Source organism: Danio rerio, chromosome 19, assembly GCF_052040795.2.
Source record: "Danio rerio strain M-AB ecotype USA chromosome 19, GRCz13ab, whole genome shotgun sequence".
NCBI lineage: Eukaryota > Metazoa > Chordata > Actinopteri > Cypriniformes > Danionidae > Danio > Danio rerio.
In genome coordinates, this window is record NC_141039.2 from 45,850,001 (window position 1) to 45,874,943 (window position 24,943).

Here is a 24,943-nt window from a genome sequence, read left to right on the forward strand (position 1 = left end):
ATTAAGGCAGTTCTGAAGGCAAGAAGGGGTCCAACCTAGTACTAGTAAGGTGTACCTAATAAAGTGGCCGGTGAGTGGATTTGCAGCCATCTATTGATTAAGGATCTCTAAATAGTGTGTTTCAGCCATTTCAGATTTGCTTCTTTCTTTTAAGTACTATAACCTTTGTGAGTGTTGTGCCTGACTTTTTTAAAAATAACATAGATATTTAATATTAAGATAACTGTATATATATATATATATATATATATATATATATATATATATATATATATATATATATATATATATATATATATATATATATATAAAATTTTGAATGAGAAAAATATTTATTATTTATTAAACTTTTTAGAAATGTTTTAATAATTATTTCATTTTTTAAATAATAATAGGCATCTTGCATTAATATATCATTGTGGTCTTCTTTGTTAATAGTCACATTATAATGTTTTAATAAAAATAGTTTCTTTATAAATATCTCTGTATTCCACAGATGTGTAATTTGTGGTGTTGTTTTTCTGCAGGTCCATGTGAACCTGTTACTGATGGAGGCACGAATGCAGGCAGCTTTACTTTATGCTCTCAGAGCAATTACACGCTACATGACCTAACACACGCGCACACGCACACACAAACACACACAAGCTCTATTTAAAGCATTGAAATGCAGGATGACCTGTAAACACTATCATTCTCTGATTGTAGCATGTTTTACACACACATTGCACATTATTCCTCTAAAGCACAAAAGGTTTCTGTTCAGTTTGTTTTTTCTTTTCTTTTTCTTTCTTTGGCTTCTGCTGGATTTGGGAAGCAGTGAATTTTGCACATCTCCTGAGTAAACTTGTGACTCTTGTGGTACTGTGAATGTGTGTTTGCCCTGCTGCAGTATTCTCTTCGGTGTGTTTCTGTGAATGTTTAAGATCTCCATCGCCTTTTTCTCTCTCAGATGTAGAGCAGATTTAAAATGGGCAGAACTGAATGGAGAAAAGCACAATTTGTTGTTGTTATTTGTGGATTTTTATGTATAATAAAATATTTTAATATGACTGTGTGTGTGTGTGTGTGCGTGTTTGCGTGTTTGCATGTGTGCGTGTGTGCGTGCGTGCGTGCGTGCGTGCGTGCGTGCGTGCGCGTGTGTGTATGCGTGATTGCGTGTGCATTATCTTTCACTCAGCATATTTAGAAAAAGGAAAAAGAGTTTCAGGTCCTGTTTTGTTCCCAAATTTAGAAAGTTAAATAAAAAAAAAACATTTGATGCTAAAACAGAGCTTTGACCTTTCAGATGCCGAAGTCCCCTGGTTATAATTATCCGTGTCTGAGGAATCCCAGTGTTTAAAATGAAAGGTATCCGTTTTGCTTATGTTCATTATTTGTGTTATTCATTTTCCTTTGGCTTAGTCCCTTATTCATCAGGGTTCGCCACAGTGGAATGAACTGCCAACTATTCCAGCATATGTTTTATTTAGCGGATGCCTTCCAGCTGCAGCCCAGTACTGGGGAACACCTATACACTCTCATTCACACATACACTCATACACTACAGCCAATTTAGGTTATTCAATTCACCTATAGCGCATGCAACCCAAGCAAACATGGGGAGAACATGCAAACTCCACACAGAAATGCCAACTGACTCAGCTGGGGCTTGAACCAGCGACCTTGCTAACCACTGAGCCATCATGACACCTTTTTAATTTTTTTTATTTTTACAATTTTAGAATATAATACATTTTATTACTTCAAGTTCAAAATCATTCAATATTTTATATTTTATAAATTAATTTTAGTATTTAAATAAATAAAAATTTATCCAGTCATTCATGAAAAAAATATGTAAATGTATTATTTTATTAATTAAATCTAATTATATTTCAATATAATTTCATTATAATTTATTTTTAATTATATTACATTTTACGTAACATTTTAATTACATTTTGGATTAGTATTTCGATTTTAATTATCAACTTTTTAAATTTATTTTTTATTATTACTCTTTTATTATTATTTTATAATTATAATTTAAATATTTTAAATAAATACAGATTAAAGATTGGAGTTTTAAACTCTTATGTGCAATTGTATCATTCTATTTTATATAATAATATTAATAAATAATAATAATAATAATAATAATAATAACTGGCTTTAAATCAATACACAAGGGATTATTTATTAATTTATTATGACTTATTAATTAATTAGATAAATGCAATTTATTTATTACTTCCCTTTATACTATGTATGTATCTTAAAATGGTAGTATTTATTATAATTATTTTTTTTAATTGATTAAAACATTTATCAAACATGCAGAACTGTCCTTCCCCAAAACAGCCACTAGGGGCCGGAAAAGTCCAACAAACATTTTCAGGCACCAGTTAACATCACCTAACACCCTCACATGTACCTGACAGTACTGTACATAACTATTGACAAGTTGTCTGAATATTGTTCGGCACTATTAATATACCTGCAGTCGGCTACGAATGATATTCCTCTCCAACATCAACACAAAGTAAGCCATGAAACTTCACCGTCACATTTACGTGGTGAAACCGCGTTGAATATTTAGCAAATAATGCAACTTCCCGGAAATACATTGATGGGCTGCATTTGTTTTAAGCAGAGAGGAGGCGGAGTTCAGCGTTTCCGGAGAGCGCGCGCCTGAAGCAGCGCATCGCGGCCGGTTGATCGCCGCTCGGACACTCAAGCTCCGCCACCCTGCCTCCTCCAGCGACATTAACTAAGGTAAGTTATTTCTGACTTTCTTTTATTTAGCTACTGAGAGACTTTGTTAAACTGAAGCGAATTTAAAAGTGTTTTGAAGTGCTTAAATGGACTATTATCAAGGGTAAATGAGCAACATTGTTATAAAACTAGGCTGATAATATTATGGATTTTACATTAAAGCTGCTTATGGTCAACGGTCTGTAAATATTCTGAGGCATTGCAATGGAATAAATTGGATATTAAAAGTATTAAAAGTACTACAAATGTGGTTAGTTTCTGTTTAAAATCTGGCAAAATAGATATGTCAATGTCAGTGTTTTTGTATGGTCATGTGTAATCATTTTCATACACTACAACCCAACAGTCAACTTTATCAAATGAAATGAGTGTAGTTAACTCAAAATTCACTGAAAGTTAATTCTCCTCATTTGAAAAGAGTTTTGAACTCAGTGTTGAAGATAATGAGTTAATAAAATTCTTCATTACTTCAACTTAAATGGAGTAAGTTCACAGTACTCATATAGATTAGTTTCTATTTCAAATGGTTTGTAGCAATCAGTTTCCTCAAGTGGTTTGAGTTACCTTAACTTATTGGGTTTTACAGCACTCAATTGGTTTGAGTTCTCTTCATTTATTGGATTTTACTGTGCTCAAATTGCTTAGTTTACTCAAATGGTTTAAGTTCACAGTACTCATTAGGATTAGTGTCTTGAATTCTGTTGCAATCGGCTTCCTCAAATGGTTCGAGTTGCCTTTGCTTTTTGGGTTTTACAATGTATTAATAATTATATAAAGTAGTACAGTAGAAGTAGTATAATCTGTTCTTCGCATCAAGGCCCACAATGGAAACAAGTATTGTTTTTAAAACTTTATTGTGTATATCCTTGACGAATCAAGTGCATTTACTTTATTATAAGAAAGAAAGTGGAAGAGGCAGATTCACAAAAGATAATCAGTGAGAAATAACTAGTCTGGTGACATTTTCTGCTGTCAGATGTTGGTGTGTTTAGGGATATAATTTATACGTATGTATTTAAAAATTTGTATAGCTATATTGTGAATTATTCTTAACATTTTAAATAACTTTTTTATGCGTCCTGTGAATTTCTGCCATCATTACTACAGTGTTTAGGGTCACGCGGTCATTAATATTATATAATATGCTTATTATTATTATTATTATTATTATTATTAAGTGCTAAAACTAGTTGTTCTATTTCATTTTTTGTAATATATTCATGATATATTATATGGTACATTCAATAAAGGCCATGGTATTACCATTCAAATGTAGAATTAAAAACCTGTATTATTATTATTATTATTATTATATTATTATTATTATTATTATTAATATATTATTATTATTATTTAAGGGATAGTTCACTAAAAACTGAAAATTATATAATCATTTACTCACCTTTTGTTTGTTTTAGGACTCAGAAAGGAAGATTTTAATTATAAAACTGGAAACCGGTAACCATTGACCTCCATAATATTTGTTTTTCCTACTATGAAAGTCAATGTTCACAGATTTCTTAAGCATATCTTAATAATTATGTATAAAAATAAACTGGAAAACATCTGGAACCACTTGAGGGAGCGTAAATATTATTTTTATTTTTATTATTGATTAAATATAATTTTTGGGGTGAACTATCCCTTTAATATGCTAATTCATGAAGTGCACATTAAATTTAAATATAAAATTAGGCTGCTTTATAATGATACAAAAGATTTTACATCAATAAAATTGCTGTAGCATCTATTCATCAAATAATACCAATAAAAAGGTATCACAATAATATGAAGCTGAGGCATGATTTAGACATTAATAACTTTAATTTATTAAGGTATATTGCTAATAACCAATATAAATAACCATTTTTAACAATCAATATGCATAATACTAGTAATGATTACATATGTACATGATATTGATTCTGAAAGCAAGGAATAAATCTAATTTTAAAAATACATTCACATACAAAACTTATTATTTGACATTTTAAAGAATGTTTATTGGTATATTATCAATAAATACAGGGTTATCTTTTATCATGTTTTAATTATTACACCTATACATTATATACACTCTCTGTCTCATATAGTGCAGTGGAAACTACCTGTAAATAAAGTTCAAAAGTGCAGTGGTTAATGACGGTGGAAGCTGCCAGTTCCTCCTGGGAGTCTGCTCTGTGTACACAAATGACCCTTTATACACGTTTATGAGCGACGAAAGTGAGCTCTGAGCTGATCTGAAACCTGCTGACGATCTCTGCATTGAAGTTTCTGTAGCTTGTGCCTGCTGGAAATGTGTGAATGAACTATAAAAGATGTCGAGCAAGATAACGAGAGCATCAGAATGAAAATAAAGTAAAAAGATAGAGAAATGCTGCTGCATCAATAATTGTTGCATTTTATTTTTGCAGTAATTGTCAATGCTTTTATTGCAATGGATTTTACTTTTTAATCACATTTAAGATAAAAGTTTGTATTTACATAATATATACAGGTGTACTATGTATATTTACCTATATATATATATATATATATATATATATATATATATATATATATATATATATATATATATATATATATATGAATACACATATACTGTGCATAAAATACAAAATAAATACGAAAAAATAAAATGTTGCGTCTATAATTGCAGAGGCTTTTATTAGGATTTCAATGAAAGCAGTAAAACAGGTTTCGATTAACAGGTAACAAAAAAAGTTTATTTTTACAATACAAATACTATTTATTTTTGTCTATTGCGTGATTAAACGCATGCAAGATAAACGTTTATGTTTACATAATCTATATAGGTGTACTTTGTATATGTACATATGTATAAATACACGCATATACTGCGCATACAATTCAAAATAAATAAAAATGCTGCGTCAATAATTTCCGAGGCTTTTATTGCGATTTCAATGAAAGCAGTAAAACAGATTTTGTTTAACAGATAACAAAAACTTTTATTTTTACAAAACAAATACTATTTATTTTTGTCTTTTGCGCAATTAAATGCATCCAAGATAAAAGTTTGTATTTACATAATATATACTGGTGTACTGTGTATATTTATTGTATGTATATATGTATATATGTATAAATACACGTACAGCAGAAGCTTTTATCTCGATTTCGATGAAACCCATAAAACAGGTTATTTTAACAGATCACAAAAACATTTATTTTGACTATACGAATACTATTATTAATACTATACTATTTTTGTGTACAGCTTGATTAAACGCATCAGAGATAAGTTTGTTTACATAATATATACGAGTGTAATGTGTATATTTTAGTATATATGTAAAAATACACATACTGTGCATAAAATACAAAGCAAATCAAAATAAAATTATAAATATGAAAATTTACATATTTGTGTTTATAAATATTGTTATAAATATTCATATATAATCCAAATTATACATAAATATTTATATATAATTCTAATTATTTAAAAATATAAACAATCATTCAATATAGTCATGCATATATTTATATAAACACAAATATATTTTCGAATAAATGACAAATTTATATAGTAAATTGTAACTTTTGGATGCAATTAATTGCGATTAATTGTTCGACAGCACTATTTATTATACATATGTGTTTAGACATTTACAATATTTAACAAAAAGGCCAATAAGATATCATTAGCAAATGCTATTAATGCATAAACTAACATCAACAGTAAGACATGGCCACATTTGAGTGAGAGAGAGAAATGCTCTCTGCGGTTTCAGAGCTTCAGTCCGAGCAGTTATATCTAGTCCTGTGTGCTATTTATCTATTTATACTGGTTGATCTGCTGCCTTTTTCTGGCCTCGCAGTGTGTCGTTTTCATGATCGTTCATGTGCTCCATTGCCGTTTTTAGTGGAATAAATCGAGCACCTTTAGTGAATTATTAGGTTTCCTTATTAAGTTTCTGCCAGTTACACGACCGTTAGAAAAGTACGCTAGTATGAAAAGAATTCGGACATACTTCATCCACCATTAGTTATTATCTCGTGAACTACCCACTTCAATTGCATCATTGCATCATGGGATAGCATAGCGTCCATCGGATGCACACTTCAGAATCTCACCGGAAGTAGTCAGTCAGCTGATGTTTTTGACGTACTATAAAGTAGGGAAGTCTGCGATCTGTGTTGCAGCTTAGGGCAACAATTAATAGATAAAATTAATAATTATCGATAATTAAAATTAGCTAACGAATGCCCTCATCGATTAGTTGCAACATTGATGGAATCTACACTGAAGCACAGAAAACATGTTTGTGTAACCTTTTTTGTTTTGTTTATATTTTGGATATTTTGCTAAATTTTACTTTTCAAAAAAACCTTTGATATAATTTAAGGTTTAAAATGTCAAAACGATGGTTCCAGCCTCAACCCAACACTGGAAAACACCCATACATTCTTGCATTCCCACTCATACACTAAGGCCAATTTAGTTTATTCAATTTACCTATAGCATGTGTTTGGACTGTGGAGAAAACCGGAGCACCCGGAGAAAACCCACGTCAACATAGGGAGAAAATGCAAACTCCACACAGAAATTCCAACTGGACCATTTTAGACTAGAACCAGTGACCTTCTTGCTGTAAGGCGACAGTGCTAACCACTGCGCCACCATGCGGCCCATAAGCAAAACAATAAATACAAAAAGTCAAGGTTTTTTATCCAAAAATATATCCCCCAACTAATCGATTGTCAAAATAATAATTCGTTGATGCCTTCATGCATTTGGTTAATATTTAATTGATAACATTTTTTTAAATTTAATTAATATTCAATAAATGAGTATTTAAAGCGTACCTATTTTACCCCTTTTACAAGATGTAAGATAAGCCTTTGGTGTGTCCAGAATGTGTCTTTAAAGTTTCAGCTCAAAATATCTATCAGCTTATTTATTATAGCCTCCAGAATCTGCCCATTTGGTGTCTGAGTACACTCAAAGTCCCTTTAAGGCAAGTCATTTCCAACCCGGTCTCATTGTGGAAACGTAGCGCCGCGGACGTTTCTGCGTACCGCGATTTACGTCCCGGGAGGTACGTATTCGAGCGTTTTTTTGTTTTCGTGGATCCGCGAGAGGCCGCTGTGCGCGCTTTTTCGCGTCTCAGGCGGGCGCCTCTCGGGAGCGCGCGGCGTTCGTGCCCGCGCCGTTCTCGCGCAAATAGCCGCCGGATCAAAAAAAACAAAAAAAAAGCAAAAGCCCTTATCTTCTATTTCGACCGCGTTTTGGGATCCCGCCGCGTTTTCGCCCTTATTTTCCGGATTCCGTTTTTCGTCTTACCTGATTTCCGGAACCCGCCGTTCCCCGGACTCGATCCCGGTCGTCGTCCACCGTGGCCGGCTCCGGCTCGTCCTCCTCCTCCGGGGCCTCCGCTCCGCCGACGCAACGCTGTGAGCTAGGCGGATAAACTGATTGCGTTGGGAAAGCCCTCCACTCGGAGGCGAGCTGTCGGCCGGCGAGCGCGAAGAGGAGGGGCGGAGCGGCGCCACACCGCCCCGCAGCGTTCGCTTGAAAAAACCAAACGTGGCCTTTACGTACCTCCGGCCACGTAAATCGCGATCTCCAGAAACGTCCGCGGGGCTACGTTTCCAGAATGAGCTTGGGTTGGTCATTTCACTCGGTGGCCGTCTTTGAAACGCCACTTGGGCGAACTAAATTTTAGGAGGTTGAAAAAAAGAACAACTTTAAAAAGTTTGTGTATGTCTGTACGTGGTGTAAAACTATAGAACAGTCTAGATCAGACTCTAAAACAACGTCAGGATATTAATCAATTTAAAAAACGGTATAAATATATATTAATAAAGGAATATAATGATGAAGGTGATTGAAAAAGGATAAAAAGAGAAAGGTATGATGAAAATTTAATTAATGGCTATTTGCAGTACTATGTTGTTGTTGTTGTTGTTTTTTCTTTATTTTATTTTGAAGTACTATGTATTTTTTTTCTTTGGATCTATGTCACAAAATGAAAAGGCACAAATGGAATCAAACATATTATTTGTCAAAGATGTTTCATCGAAAAAGAAGAGATAAGTAAAAGAATAAATAAGTTTAAGTAATAAACGAATGATGTATGTGGTAATGGGGTGGGAGAATAATACGCTTATGCTTCATCCCGCTCCATTTTCGACCATGGTGAAATGTATTTCTTTTTGTTAATGATATTTTATGTATCATATTTTTGTTCGAAAATAAATAAATCAAAATCAAAAATATCGCAACCTCTTGTGATTGTATAATCGCTACATTTCAAATTGGATTTGCGATTTGATTTCGATTAATCGCTCAGCCCTTGTCCAAACACATGCGCTATAGGTGAATTTAATAAGCTAATGTGGCCATAGTGTATGTGTGTGAATGCAGGATGTATAGGTGTTTTCCAGTGTTGGGTTGCGGCTGGAAGGGCATCCGCTGTGTAAAACATATGCTGGATAAGTTGGCGTTACATTCCACTGTGGCGATCCCTGATTAATAAAGGGACTAAGCCGAAAAGAAAATGAATGAATGCGTTCTCAGTACTTTAAAGAGCCTATGACAACAACAACAACAACAACAACATCATGCATATTTAATGTCACAGTATATTGCAGCATTGCATACTGGACTAAAAAGCATGATGAGGTTTGATTAATTAAATGGAAAACAGAATGGAATGTCTCTAGGACTAGATTAGGCCATAGGCTTCATCACTTCCTGTTCTGTACAAGGTCACTTCCTGTCTACTCTCCCCTGGCGCTATGGGAGGAAGTGGGTGCGGCTGTCCGGTTAAATTGTCCGAAATGCAACATGGTTAAACTGACCAAACCAGAGCCTGCAATGTGGATTTTCAGCTCTCCGATGTTCTGTTCACTACTGACCTGATGTTTAGTGTGTAGGAAACGTTGGCTAAATCCCACATATTGTATTCAAAGGGTTGCTTGTTTGATTAGCGTGAAACTGGCATTGATTCTGATGATGAATACATTTTTTTGGCTTTAGTTTTATCCAATTAGTGCATGCATATTCAGAGAAAGTGTTTAAAAAGCACATATATTTAGTTTATTTTCCGAGGGCACCCGTGCTGAAGTACTGCGTTCATTAACGGCCTGTTCGTGGAATCTGGCTGTGGAGGAAATTGACATCATGTGGAAAAAGGAAGTGGCTGTGTTTGTGACACCTGACTTTCTGTTCCCAGGACACACTCTGCTATTGTCTTCCCTCTCTGCAATATTATCTCTCAGTTTCTCTCTCACTGCATTGTTTCACCTAGTTGTTGTTGTTGTTGTTTATTTGCCTGAGTGACTTTTATTACAGTTTTTATGAGTGTGTGGGTGTATTCAGCATGGTCTCACATTTTCTTGTTGTGATAATTGCTAAATCTTTAATCAGGGTATATGCAGTGCTCAGCGGAATTGAGCACACCCCATTCTGAAAATGAACATTTTTATCCATTCCTCAGTAAATATATAGGCGATGTAGATAAAACAAACAAAAAGCGCTCTGGGGTAAGCTCTAATGTATGGTCGGTGCTCTTTGGGTGAGGGATTCATCAAAACAGCAACAAGAATCAGTCCAAGACACTCGAATAAAGTGAAAAATTAAAAAAGCCTTTATTCACATGGATAAATCTCTAAAAACCTACGTGTTTCGGCAGAAGTCTGCCTTCATCAGGGTAACAGTGATCAGGTGTGTCTAGAGCAGGGGTCTCAAACTCAATTTACCTGGGGGCCGCAGGAGGCAAAGTCTGGGTGAGGCTGGGATTTCACAAAAAAAAGTCCTCAAATGTCATTATTAACAGTTTTAATTATTTCTTCTGAACATGAAGTGTCCTGAACATTAATAGAACATTGAGGGAAGATTATGAACAGTTCTTCTGAACATGGCATCTTTTGCCTACTTCTTGCTGCCAGAGACTTGACAGCGCTTCTTCTCACAAATCTGAACCACATTTGGCTTTAGAGCGGAAGCAGTTGAGACCCTCAGTATGGCTTGAAGATGATCATCATTAAGTCTAGACCTGTACTTTGACTTATTGAAGTCCTAGGGAAAAAAGTGGGGGAACTCACTCAAAACTTCCATTCCCTCACCTAAAAAAAAAGGCGTATATATGTATAAATAAAACACCCCCACCCCACTCCAGTCACATCAGTCTGTACCAGTCTGTATCTACCTATAATATCAACACAATCTCAGGCACGTGGACACATAGGGCTCAACCTGTACAGAGCACATGCCCTTTTTAGTCTTGCATAGAAAGTGCCCTTCCAAAATGATCAAAAGTGCCCCCGCGACGCGACACACCCTCGGTCCCGCCCTTCAGTAGGCGCGCGATAACACCGCTCTTGAGTACGCGCGCGACAACACAGCTGATCAGAACGCGCGCGACAACGTGCATTGAGTGACAAGCGCGCTGTGTACGGATAGAATCAGCGGAGCGGGGAGAGCTGATTCTGTCAGAGTACAGTGGTCGGCGCGGGCCACAAAATATTGCACTTAGGGCCGCAAATGGCCCGCGGGCCGCGAGTTTGAGACCCCTGGTCTAGAGTCTCTTTTGAGTACTACGGTCAACTGACTCATTTAAACATCTCAAATGGCACTTAAATAATTAAACAAGTCTACTATCATCATAAATTCGGCATAGATACACAAACACCCACTTGCATAAATGGGAAAAGAGAGAGAGAGGAAGAAAAAAAAAGGAAAATACATATAAATACAAACACATACATCAATGTATAATGATAATCTGTAAAGCATCTATAGAAAAACATCATTCATTCATTCATTCATTTTCTTGTCGGCTTAGTCTCTTTATTAATCCGGGGTCGCCACAGCGGAATGAACCGCCAACTTATCCTGCAACTTTCCACGCAGCGGATGCCCCTCCAGCCGCAACCTATCTCTGGGAAGCTATAGAAAAACTGTTTTACAAAAAAGAAGAGAAGTCTAATTCACCATTTAAACCTGGAAATCTGGTTGCTTTTAATGTATAGATCCAAAAAGTCTCTCTCTGTTTTAATCTTTTTATCCTGTCTCCTCCTCTTGTAGAATTATAAATATGTTCAATACCAACTATTTTTAATGAACTTGGATTGGCATGACCTTGATTTTTATAATGTAGAGCCATAGGATATTGTGGATTACAGGTACGTATTGCATATTTATGCTCCGCTAATCTCAACTTTAGCTTTCTCTTAGTCATTCCTATATAAAAACAACCACAAGGACATTCCAGTCGATAAACAATAAAAGTAGTATTGCAATTAATAAATGAATTGATCTTAACTTCACGGCCTGAAGAAGGATCTCTAAATATGTTCGTCTTGAGTATGTTTTCACAATGATTGCAATTACCACATCTGTAGTTCCCTGTTGTTTGATTTAACCATGTGTTGGTCTTCTTAGTGGAGAGATGGCTTCTCACAAGTTTATCTTGAATAGTTATAGGCGATGTATTTTGGTGCATTTAAGTGAAGTTTAACAAACTAATTTCAAGAGGAGCATGTGATATGATCGACTACAGCTGATCCTCATCACTAATCATTCGCTAGCCTTCATTCCTTATCTTCGTTTTTGGAAAAAAAAAAACTATCCCTCCCTTCTCCCTCCTCCTTTTTCATGATCGGGCAACACGGTGGCTCAGTGGTTAGCACTGCTGCCTCGCAGCAAGAGGCACTCGTCGGTAGTCGGTACTCCCTGCGTGGAGTTTGCATGTTCTCCCTGTGTTTGCATGGGTTTTCTCCCACAGTCTAAAAACATGTACATAAGTGAATCGTAATAGTCACAAGCACTTAATGCATACATACATACCTAATCAATCAGTACCACCTATTAGCCAGAGCATAACACCTGATCTCGTATCCCCTCCTAGTGCTCGTTGACCAGGCGGGAGCCTTGGGCTCATCTGTCTCCGAGCTCAGGGTTCTCTCCAAACCTGCTGTCATAGTTTAGCACTATCTAAGTTTGAACTCTTGAAACTAAACAGATAAATTAAACAGATATATTTATTAAAATAATATTTTAGTCACACATATTTAGAAACTGAAAGATAATACAATTAAATTCAAGCAAAATATCGCAAAAATAAATTACAACCTACAAAATTTCAACTTCGTTTTTCCATGTTTCTACTTCTCTTGATTTTTCTTCTATTTTAAATTTGTATTTAATATTTTCCTATAACATATAAATTCGGCTGCACTAGTTTTTGGACTGTTATTGTAAGCTATTTTGTTAGATGAGTTACAGGTTTAACTTTAGTACTGACTAATCTAATGTATATGCACAAATATAATATTGTACAGCTTCCTGTTAAAAATATGAATTTAAAAGAGAGAGGGTGTACTTAAATATGCTGAGCACTGTATTATGTAAGAACATTAATGGCATAACTCGCAAAAATAGTTAGTTCTTTATTGTAAAGTGTGACTTCTATGAAGTCACATGTTACAGTATTATAAGGTACAATTCTTAGTATTCATAAACCATTATTATTTTACCCTCGGTAAAATCTTAATTTGCTGCTTGATTATGGTTATTAAAGGAATAGTTGATCCAAAAATGAAATTAACTCACTATTCACTCTTTAAGTGTTTTCAAACCTTTATGAGTCTTAAACACTAAATAAAATATTTTAAAGAAAGGTGAAAAGCGGTAACTATTAACTTTCATGAGCAAAACAAACACTATGGAAGTCAATTTCATAGCGCACATATTTCAAAATATCTCTATTTCAAATAGAAATAATTAAAAACAAATAAAGAGTGATTAAGAGGATGACAGATTTTTCATATTTTGGGTAAACAACCCCTTTAAGGTAGTAGTTAGGTTTAGGTTTTGGCTATAAGTTTCGCTAGGAAATGTTGTTGATTTAATGTTAAAGCTAAATATACAATGATAAATAGCTATATTTGTTGCAGAACTTATGGTAATGTTAGTTTAAAAATATCAGTCTTTTCTAGTTATTTGGCCCAGTTTCTATAGCAGCGTGTTATTTAAATTAATAAGTGATTAAACAAGAAAATATTATCACCTAAAACTAATAAATGCTTTACAAGTTTTCATTGTCATTTATTCATTCATTCATTTTCTTTTCGGCTTAGTCCCTTTATTAATCTGGGATTGCCACAGCAGAATGAACCGTCAACTTATCCAGCACATGTTTTACACAGTGGATGCCCTCCCAGCTGCAACCCATCACCGGGAAACACCCATACACTCACCCATACACTCCATTCACACACACTACAGACAATTTTAGCTTACCTAATTCACCTGTACCGCATGTCTTTAGACTTGTGGGGGAAACTGGAGCACCCGGAGGAAACCCACGCCAACACGGGGAGAACATGCAAACTCCACACAATGCATACTTTTCCCCTCCTTGTTGTTGTTTTACAAAAAAGAAAGATATTGAGAAGAACAATTGCCATTAAAGTGAAGTTACCTAAACTTCTGCTGTCTTATGCTATCTGTTAAACCTTTGGTTAAGCAACAACTGATTCATTGGGACATAATTACTATTATTATTATTAATAATTACTACTACTACTTTTATTATTATTATTATTATTATTATGCCTATTATAAAATTGTTGTATTTTCATAGCAATTTAAACTACCCCTTCAATATGTACAACAAGAAACAAAAAGGAGCTGTGATACTCTGTGGAGGAATGTCTGAGTGCATCAGTTACATCAGGTTTCCTTTTTTTCTTGTGCTTGAATGTTGAAATGGCCCTCCTGTACTGCGTGTCTTTGGGGGAAAGCGGAGCACCTGGAGGAAACCCAACACAGGCAGAACATGCAAACTCCACACAGAAATGCCAACTGACCCAGCCAGGGCTCGAACCAGCGACCTTCTTGCTGTGAGGTGATTGTGTTACCCACTGCGCCACCAAGACGCCTGTGACAGATTTTGTACCTTGATTTCTGACAGTGTATAGAGAGTCTTCATAAAAAACACAAATATTTAAGTGTGTGTGTGTGTGTTTGTGAGGACTGTGAGTGTGACAACTTGTTTCCCGCTGTCCTATCATTCCAGTTCCACTCACACAAGACTTCCTGTTTGAGGGGGAGGGAACTTCCTGTGCCTGAGAGTGGGGAAAAGGGAAAGGAGCTGCAGGAAAAGAGTGAAAGAGCACAGGCTGAAACTAAAGCCTGTGGGGGAGAGCAACCTGCACATTTGATGAATTTGGGAATTAAAATAAGGGTGGCTCAGTGGTTAGCACTGTCGCCTCACAGGAAGAAGGTTGCTGGTTTGAGTCCCGGCTTGTCCAGTTGGCTTTTCTGTGTGGAGTTTGCATGTTCCCATGTTGGCGTGGGTTTCCTCCAGGTGCTTCAGTTTCTCCCACAGTCCAAAGATGTGCGCTATGGATGAATTGAGTAAACTAAATTGTCCACAATGTATGATTGTTTGTGTAAATGAGTGTGTATGGCTGTTTCATATTACTAGGTTGTGTCTGGAAGGGCATTCGCTGCATAAAACGCTGCATGATATGTTGGAATAGTTGGTGGTTCATTCCACTGTGGCGACCCCTGACAAATAAGGGACTAAGCCAATGGAAATGAATGAATGGGAGTAAAAAATATCCACTGCATTCCAATATGCCTACTTCCTAACTACAGAGTAGGTAAGAAACAATCCAGTAGTGTGTCTAAATTCCTTATACTAATAAAATAGTGAGATAAAAAAACACCTAGATTCTTCCCATGAGATACCGAATAGCACATTTAATGGACTATTTATTTATGCCATGGGGCCACGGGAGTGGATTTCATTCATGTTGCACACATTCATGCAACAGTTTTAGTCAGAATTATTAGTCCCACTAAATTATTCGCCCCTGTTTATTTTTTTCTCCGTTTTGTTTAACCAAGAGCAGATTTTTTTTCAACACATTTCTAAACAGAATAGTTTTAATAACTCATTTCTAATACCTGATTTATTTTATCTTTGTCATGATGACAGTAAATAATATTTGACTAGATATTTTTCAAGACACTTCTATACAGCTTAAAGTGACATTTAAATGCTTAATTATGGCCCGTTTCCACTGAGTGGTACGGTATGGTACGGTACGGTACGGCCGTTTCCACTGTCAAAAGCGTACCGGACCAAACCGTACCGTACCACTTTTTCGGCACCCTTTCGAAAGGGTACCAAATGGGAGAAAGGGTACCAAAAGGTGGAGCTACACGTGCAGCTAAACGCTGACTGGTTACAGAGATACGTCACGAGCTCGTGGAGCTAGACAGAACGTAAACAAAGGAACCGCCATGTTTTTTTAAATACGAAGCCAAGACATTACATGGAAATACTATATGCATATAATAACCAGCCATGGATGACCCGGGCTCAAACAAACCTTGTCGTCGTCTCGATGAACAGACACAAAGCCAAGAAGAAAAATCTGCCGTGTCCTGTTGTTGTTTTACGAGCCAGTCTAAAAGTGCGAGCGGTATTTGCTTTCTTCCGGGAGCTTGCGATCGCTTCTATATTTGATATAACGAACTTCTTGAGCTGATGATAATAACGTGAGTGTGATTATTGAAGTGTCTCCGTCATCTGATCCATTCAGAAAAAAAAGGACAAGCGCGAGAGTGAAACGCGGAAGAAAAAGAGAAGCCATCAAAACACAGGAGCAAAATTGTTTTAGCGACCTGAATCTCGAACAAACTGCCATGTTTATCTTTACCTTTTGAACTATTGTGAACTGGGAATGACAAAATGACTCTCTAACAGAGCTTGCATGTGCTGCTGAAGATTACAGACACAGATGAGAGATTTGCTTTGACCGTGGGCTATATTGCGTTTGTTTTTGAAATCAAATAAGTACTAAATGTCTGCTGTGTGTAGTTTTTCTTTAATTAATAATATATCGGAGACTGTAAGGGGCGGTATGTGTTCATATATGTTGCATTAATGTATTTATTTTATATAACTACAAACGTTACAGTAGCCTATTTCGCATGTCATTGATCTGCAGTTATAATCAAATCATGTTTATAGAAAAGTTAGTTATAAACATTTAAAAACAAGTATTTATGTGTATAAAGAGTCTGTTTTGTGAGAAGTGCTGCTCATTATGATATGTGAATGACCCGTACAGCTTTACTGTAGACATTTATTCGAACAAGCATGACGTCGACTTAAACTTTGTCATACACCACGCCCACCAAAAGGGTATCCTTTGTGGTGGAAACGCAAGCCTGATAAAGGTGACCCGTACCGACCCGAACCATACCGTACTGTACCAGTCAGTGGAAACGGGCCATTAGGTTAATTAGGGTAACTAGGCAGGTTTGGGTAATTAGGCAAGTTATTGTATAACGATGGTGTGTTCTGTAAACTATCGAAAAACAAATTAGCTTAAAGGGGCTAATAATTTTGACCTTAAAATGGATTTAAAAAAATTAAAAACGGCTTTCATTCTAGTCAAAATAAAACAAATAAGACTTTATCCAGAGGAAAAAATATTATCAGACATGCTGTGAAAATTTCCTTGCTCTGTTTGTTCAACATCATTTGGGAAATATAAAAAAAAATTAATAAAATTTAAAGGCATGCTTTTAAAGTTGCAAAGTTTTGAACCAATTAGTACGTAATATACAGTATCATATTTTGGGTTTATATTGTCAATTATTAGCGGAATTATTAGAAATAAAGTATGGGATTTAATTTAGTTTATGTTTATAGTTTATGCTTGCATATGTAACTTTTGTAGGACGTGCATTTGTTGCATGCATAGCAAAAGAAGAAATTGTGTTTGTTGAGCTAGTTTTGCTTGAAAGACGATACTGAGAAATAAAGAAGGAAATCAAGAGAAACCAAAAAAGTGAAGATGCACACAATGCTTTCAATTTAGTTCCATCACACGTAGCATTACAGTGCTAATGAGATTGGAAATATATGTAAAATATATGTAAAACAAAAAATACATTGAGTTCTGGTCGACGTCAATGAGCTAATTAAAGGGGTTGTTTACTCAAAATTGAAAATTCATCATTTTGCATTTTGTCATACCTGGCCACAATAAAACAATGCAATACAGTTAGCCCACAGTTCAATACATACCTCGGTTTTTTTAACACGTTTTTTTTTTTTCGGTTCGGTTCTCATGGCTTGACACGTGTGTTTTTTTTTTATTCTATAAGCAATAGGAACAGTAAGAGGTTAAGGAGGAAAAAAAATAAAAACTTAAAAGCCAAGAAAAGTACACTAGTTCCTAGTGTATTGTATAAAAAAATTAACACTGAAATCTCACAGCTGCTGTTTGCTCATGTACAAACTGGGGAACACATAAAATCCTACACTTTGAAAATAAACATACATGTGAAGCTAATAAAGATAAATTGGCCATTTCAAATAAACATATTTGTACTTCAGTAAACATAAATAAACTATCTTAATTATCTCAGTGCTATAAAAATGTGAGTCTGTAATCTGTAACGCGGATCGAGTGCTTTTATAAAATGACAAAAGCCCACATCTCCAATCACCCAAAACGGCTGCAAATCTTTAGCAATAAACACCCGCACTGCCTTTATTATTTTTCTGTGTCTCTCGGAACCAGTTGGGTCGATTCAGTGAGGGATTGTTGCTATTTGGAGGACTTTATTACCTTCTCTGCTATCCTGCCCTCAGACTGTGATATTGCCGGGTGATGACGCTGCAGATGTGCAGTCATGGTTATTCGTGTAAAACAATGCTTGCACACAGTTATTTTTTGTCCACCGTTTTTTCTTTTATTGGCATTATACTTCTTGGCAAAACCGAAATGTCCTCACACCGCAGTTTAGAAAGACGCCAGTGTTTTCTCGTACTGTTGCCTCAGCCTCACTTCACTGCCACTCTCAATGTTAAAGTGTGGAATGATGGTCAAGCGCCCCTTAACTTTAGAGCATAGTAATTGGATATTTACTCCCAGGGAGGAGTTTCCTCATCTCAGCTCATGGATTAAGAGGTACACACAGTCAATTCGAGAAGATATAAAACCCACGTTAATTATTTAAACGCAAAACCGAGAAAACCGCAATCCACAAGCGCGCATTGAACCGTGTAAGGTTCAATATTATATTGAGAACCGTGGTATCCCTAGTGGCCACTAAGCCCTAAGAGGTTAAACGCATGCATGCTGTATGGTCAATTAAGATATTGTTAAGTTTAATATCAAAAATTCACTCGAGCACTGTAACAAATATCAGGTTATTAGCAGTTTTTCAGATTTTTGTTTATTTATGCATTTGAATCGCATTATGAGATCCTGATCTTTCTTTCTGACAACTTTTAACTCTAAAACATTTGAAAAAGTGACTTTTATGAACATTTTTAATAGTTTAAAGGGCTATATTGTCTGCTTTGGTGTACAAAAACCTTTTAATAAGCTGCCAGTGCATTTTACAGGGTTATTTATCTTTACATTATTTCTCATATTATTTTAAACAACTAAAATGTCAATAAAAGTCACTTTGGTAAACTATAGAGGAAATTTCAACATCAAAGGTTGACAGAGCAGAGATCAACATCCCATAATGCAATTCAGAACCGTAAATAAAAAGAAAACACAAAATATGTTTAACAGTGTATGTATAAATATTTTCAACTAATATGACACAGATGCATTGTGAGTCACTAGATTAATTTCTAGTTCAACTCATCTAATCCCCTGAAAACATCACAGGAAAGGCGTTTCTTCATGTATTCTGCAAGGTGTGGAAACTAAAGAATTTCATCATTTTCAGTGGCCAGTTTCTGAACATCTTAGTCTGGTCACAGTTTCTCACCGACCGTCTTCCTTCCACATTCCCCAAGCAGTCATAATCGGAAAATCTGTAGCCGAAGCATCTCTCTCCATCTAGAGTCCAGAAAGGTGCCACACGGAGTATTTCACAACACTCATTACCTGACCTGAATGCAGGCTGGTTGGGTTTGTTTGAGCTGTGATCTGATCTGATTATGTTTTTTTTTGCTCTCAGCAGACGAGAGGGTCTTCTTCATTGGCTGTTGGTAATGCCCTCAAAGCCTCAAATGCTACTTCCTCTTATGACACAGATGTAAAGCTAATGTTGGTGAGAACTTGTGACGGCTCTGACATTTTGACACGTTTTGAGCTTGTCAGTTTTGTAGCGTGTAAAGTTTTCATAACCTTTCAAGACTAGCAGTTTTATCAGTCAGTAGTTCATCTAAAATAATTCAGATTATAGACTTTTGGTAGCAAGTTTAAAGACTTTTACTATGTTTTAAAGGTACATTCAGCTCAAAAATCTACACTCAAAATAGTTTTTTTTGTTGCTTATTCAAACTACTTATTTAAAATGAGTTGAAACGACACAATTATTGACATTTCATTGGTAAAATCTTATTTTTCACGCTCAAATCCACTTAAACTTGTTAAATCTGTTAACTTGATCAATTTGTGTTGGTGTAACCCAACCGGTCCTACGCAACCCAATCCACTCCGAGCTGGTTTTGAATCGGCGACCTTCCGCATGGTAGTCGGTTGCTCTACCAAGGAGGCTAAAGACCCTGACATCTAGTCACTAGAGCACCTTTAGAGGTTAGAGGAGTGAGGTTTACCTGCACAGCACTTACTAGCTGGCCTCCGTTACACTGGCACAACATGAATGAATCATGTGAAACCCTGCATTTTTTACTATGAATATAATGATATAATTCATATTACATCCTGATAATCACTGTTAACAGTTTCCTGTAGAATCTACAGTAATTTACTGTAAATAAATTACAGCAAAAATACTGTATTTACAGCATCATTTACCTTGCTGTGTATGTATTTGCAGTACAGTAAATGTTTACTGTTAAATATGCAGTAATTTTTACAGTGCAACTTTAAAATACTGAAAATTCTGCATCACTGTCCCATAGTGAAATTGAGCTCATATTACAGTTAAAAACTGTATAATAACTAGTTTATATACTGATCGCACACTCAAAAAATGTTCAGACTACTTAAATAAAATAAGCTGAACACAACTCTTGTGTTTTTTTAAAAGTCAGCCTATTTGTTTTATGTTCAATCCACTTAAATTTGTTAAATCTGTAACGTTAACGTAATCGATTTGTGTTGGGACAATATGAATGATTTGTGTGAAACAGCATTTTTCCAGTGAATATCATGATATAAAGCATCTCATATCCTGATAAACTGTTTCCCTACAGTAACTTACTAGTCTGTCAGTAACGTACTGTAAATCAATAACAGCAAAAATACTGTATTTACATTACATTTACAGCACCATTTACCTTGCTGTGTATGTATTTACAGTATATGTTTACTGTTAAATATGCAGTAATTTTCACATTGCAACTTTAAAATACAGTAACATACCGCATATTTGTCCGGCAGTAAAGTACAGATCAGATTACAGTTAAATACTGTATAATTTACAAAAATCCTTAACTTTATATCACAATACAAAACTGTTTCTGTAAATTCAATAATTTTATATACTGATCACACACAGAAAAAATGTCAAACTACTTATATAAAATATGCTGAACACAATTCTTAAGTTTTTTTTTTTAAGACATCCTAACTGTTTTATGTTCAATCCACTTAAATTTGTTAAATCTGTAAAGTTAACTTAATCAAATTGTGTTGGGGCAATATGAATGATTTTTGTGGAACCCAACTTTTTTTTACTCTGAATATCATAATATAATTTATCTGATATCCTGATAATGATATACATGGTTCACAATTTCCTGTCGAATCTACAGTAACTCACTAGTTTGCCACAGTAATGTACTGTAAATAATTGACAGCAAAAATGCTGTATTTACTTTACATTTACAGCACCATTTACCTTGCTGTGTATGTATTTACAGTATATACAGTATTTTTTCATGTTTGATATACAGTAATTTCCACATTGCAACTTTTAAATACAGTAACATACTGCATAACTGTCCTACACTAAAGTACAGATCAAATTACAGTTAAATACTGTATAATTTACAAAAATCGTTAACTGTACATCACAATGCGGAACTGTTTCTGTAAATTCAATCATTTTATATATTGATCACACTCAGAAAATGTTTAAGCTACTTATATAAAATAAGCTTAACACAATTCTTTTGTTTGTTTCTTTGCAGTTAACCTAATTGTTTTATGTTCAATCCACTTCAATTTGTTAAATTTGTAAAGTTAACTCCATTTGTGTTTGCTTAACATGAATGTATTGTGTGGAACCCTGCATTTTTTACAATGAATATCATGATAGAATTCATCTCATATCCTGAATATGATGCACATTGTTAACAATTTCCTGTAGAATCTACAGTAACTCACTAGTTTGCCACAGTAATGTAGTGTAAATCAATAACAGCAAAAAATATTGTATTTACATTACATTTACAGCACCATTTACCTTGCTGTGTATGTATTTACAGTATATGCTTACTGTTAAATATGCTGTAATTTTCACAATGCAACTTTAAAACACAGAAAATACTGCATCACTGTCCTATAAGTGAAATTGAGCTCATATTACAATTAAATACTGTGTCATTTACATAAATCCCTTATGTATATCACAATACAGTACTATTTTAATGAATAATTAGTGCATATTTGGTTCACACACACTCAAAAATGTTCAAACTAACTATATAAAATAAGCTTAACACAAGTCTTGAGTTCTTAAAAGTCAGTCTAATTGCTTTATGTTCGGTCCACTTACATTTGTAAACACCAATACTGTAAAGTGAAGCGGTACGCTGACAAGGAAGTGTGGCTCCAAATGCAGGGTTCATTATGCAGAGAATGGTCAGGCAAGCAACAGTCAACACAGGAGCAAACAGATGTGTACAGGCAAATACACAGACGTGGTTATAAGCAGGCGGATGGTCAAAGGCAGGCAGGAGACAATGTAAAACAAACAAAACAAAGCAAAGATCTATACACAGCGAGACAAGGCAAGGGAAATGCATTGTAATGTTCACAGTAACAGTATAACAAGACTCAGCACAGATGTTTGTGTGTGCTTTGTATTTAAAGTCCTTGTTTGCAATCAGTCAGGATCAGGAACTGGTGTGTGTGTGTGGTGCATGACTGGAACTTGTAGTCCATATACCGGCAGATTTGTAGTCCTTATAGTGATTAAAATATAAGAAATATAAAATAAAGAAATTATAAAATAAAAAATACCTTTCTAAAAGGATTACTTGTCCTGCATGAAACTAAAAACTAAAAAATCTCAATAAATAAAATGCAAAATATAAACATTGAAATAAATTATGTAATGATAAATAAATCAATTAAGTTATGAAAAAAGTATTACTGCCAACAAAGTATTTGTAACACCACGATATAAATGATAGAGCATAATATGAAAGGATAGACTATTAATTTTGTCCCAACAATATATATATATATATATATATATATATATATATATATATATATATATATATATATATATATATATATATATATATATATATATATATATATATATATATATATATATATATATATATATATTACATACATAACCCTAATATGCTTTAGTGGGATAGATAGTATGACACTGCCCTTACATTACATTATATTAATTAATGTGTGACTGTAGGTGCAAACTTGCTTAACGTGTAATTGTGTCATACCTACTTTAGGAAGAACTGTGGGCTGCGTTTTCTGCTTTGGATTATATTTAAACACTGAAACTCAACTCGTCTTATCTCTTCTAATATGATAAAATGGCTTCCATCGAATCATCAGAGAGCAAAGAAAAAGACGTGTGTGTGTGTGTGTGTGTGCTAGGCTTCCTCTTTATTATCTCAGTTGTTTGTCTTAATCGTTTAGACCAATCAGAGAGCAAACTGAATCTTCTGCTTTTCATATAATCGAATTCAACCTGAAGAGATCTATCTGCAGTTGTTTTACACTATAGGCCTCCGGATGTTTTTAGAATGCTCCACAAACGTTCCATATTTGTCTCCAGTTGCATTCCATTGGAATTTTTAAAAATGTTTACATCACATGATCAATACGTTTGGCTCATGAGAACTATTCTTCAGAATGAAAGAAAGGTATTTATTGTGAGGAAGTGAACTAAGTCTATTAAAGCTGACTCTTCATTTGCATGTTTTCCTGGTTCCCCGTCACACTTAAAGAATTACATTCTGCGGCCACTTTAATAAGTACACACACTAGTAACAGTGTTTGTCAATTACACAGTATTTAACTTGTATTTTGTGCATTGTGAAAATTTCAGTAAAGGTATGCAATACTGTAAATACACATACAGTAAGATAAATGATGCTATTGATTTACAGTAGGTTACTGGCGAACTGATGCCCGCTATGTTACTGTAGATTCTACAGCAGGGGTGTCCAAACTTTTTGGGCCGAGGGCCAGATGCAAAAAAAACAAACGTTGTCGCGGGCCAGATTTTACATACATCATCATATATATATATATATAAATACAGTTGAAGTCAGAATTGTTACCCCACCTAAATTATTAGCCCCCGTTTATTTTTTCCCCAATTTCTGTTTAACGGAGAGATTTTTTTCCACACATTTCTAAACATAATAGTTTTAGTAACTCATTTCTAATAGCTGATTTATTTTATCTTTGCCATGATGACAGTAAATAATATTTGACTAGATATTTTTAAGACACTTCTATACAGCTTAAAGTGACATTTAAAGGCTTAACTAGGTTAATCATGTTAACTAGTCAAGTTAAGGTAATTAGGCAAGTTATTTTATGGTTTGTTCTGAAGACTTAAGGGGCTAATAATTTTGACCTTAAAATGGTTCATGAAATAATTTAAACCACTTTTTTTTTCTAGCCGAAATAAAACGAAAGTCTTTCTCCAAAAGAAAAAATATTATCAGACATACTGTAAAAATGTCCTTGCTCTGTTAAACATCATTTGGGAAATATTTAAAAAAGAAGAAATAAATCAAAGAGGGGCTAATAATTAAGACTTCAACTGTGTGTAGACAGACAGACAGACAGACAGACAGACAGACAGACAGACAGACAGACAGACAGACAGACAGACAGACAGACAGACAGACAGACAGACAGACAGATAGATAGATAGATAGATAGATAGATAGATAGATAGATAGATAGATAGATAGATAGATAGATAGATAGATAGATAGAACATAACAAGAACTGCTGCTTAATTGAA

General features: G+C 34.7%; 2 protein-coding genes across 4 annotated transcripts in view; both read left to right on the forward strand.

Moving 5' to 3' along the window:
- sesn2 (sestrin 2) overlaps window positions 1-1,052 on the forward strand; it is a 16,290-nt gene extending 15,238 nt beyond the window's left edge. For both annotated transcript variants that reach the window (NM_001079975.2, XM_087293821.1), the window contains exon 10: window positions 528-1,052. In NM_001079975.2, the coding sequence (NP_001073444.1) occupies window positions 528-614 (87 nt within the window). In that variant the 3' untranslated portion in view covers window positions 615-1,052. The remainder of the gene's footprint in view (window positions 1-527) is intronic.
- Window positions 1,053-2,678: 1,626 nt separating this feature from the next.
- The window catches only part of yrk (Yes-related kinase), a 69,950-nt gene continuing 47,685 nt past the window's right edge, over window positions 2,679-24,943 (forward strand). For both annotated transcript variants that reach the window (NM_001365553.1, NM_212781.2), the window contains 1 exon segment: window positions 2,679-2,757. The gene's annotated coding sequence lies outside the window, so the exon portion shown is untranslated.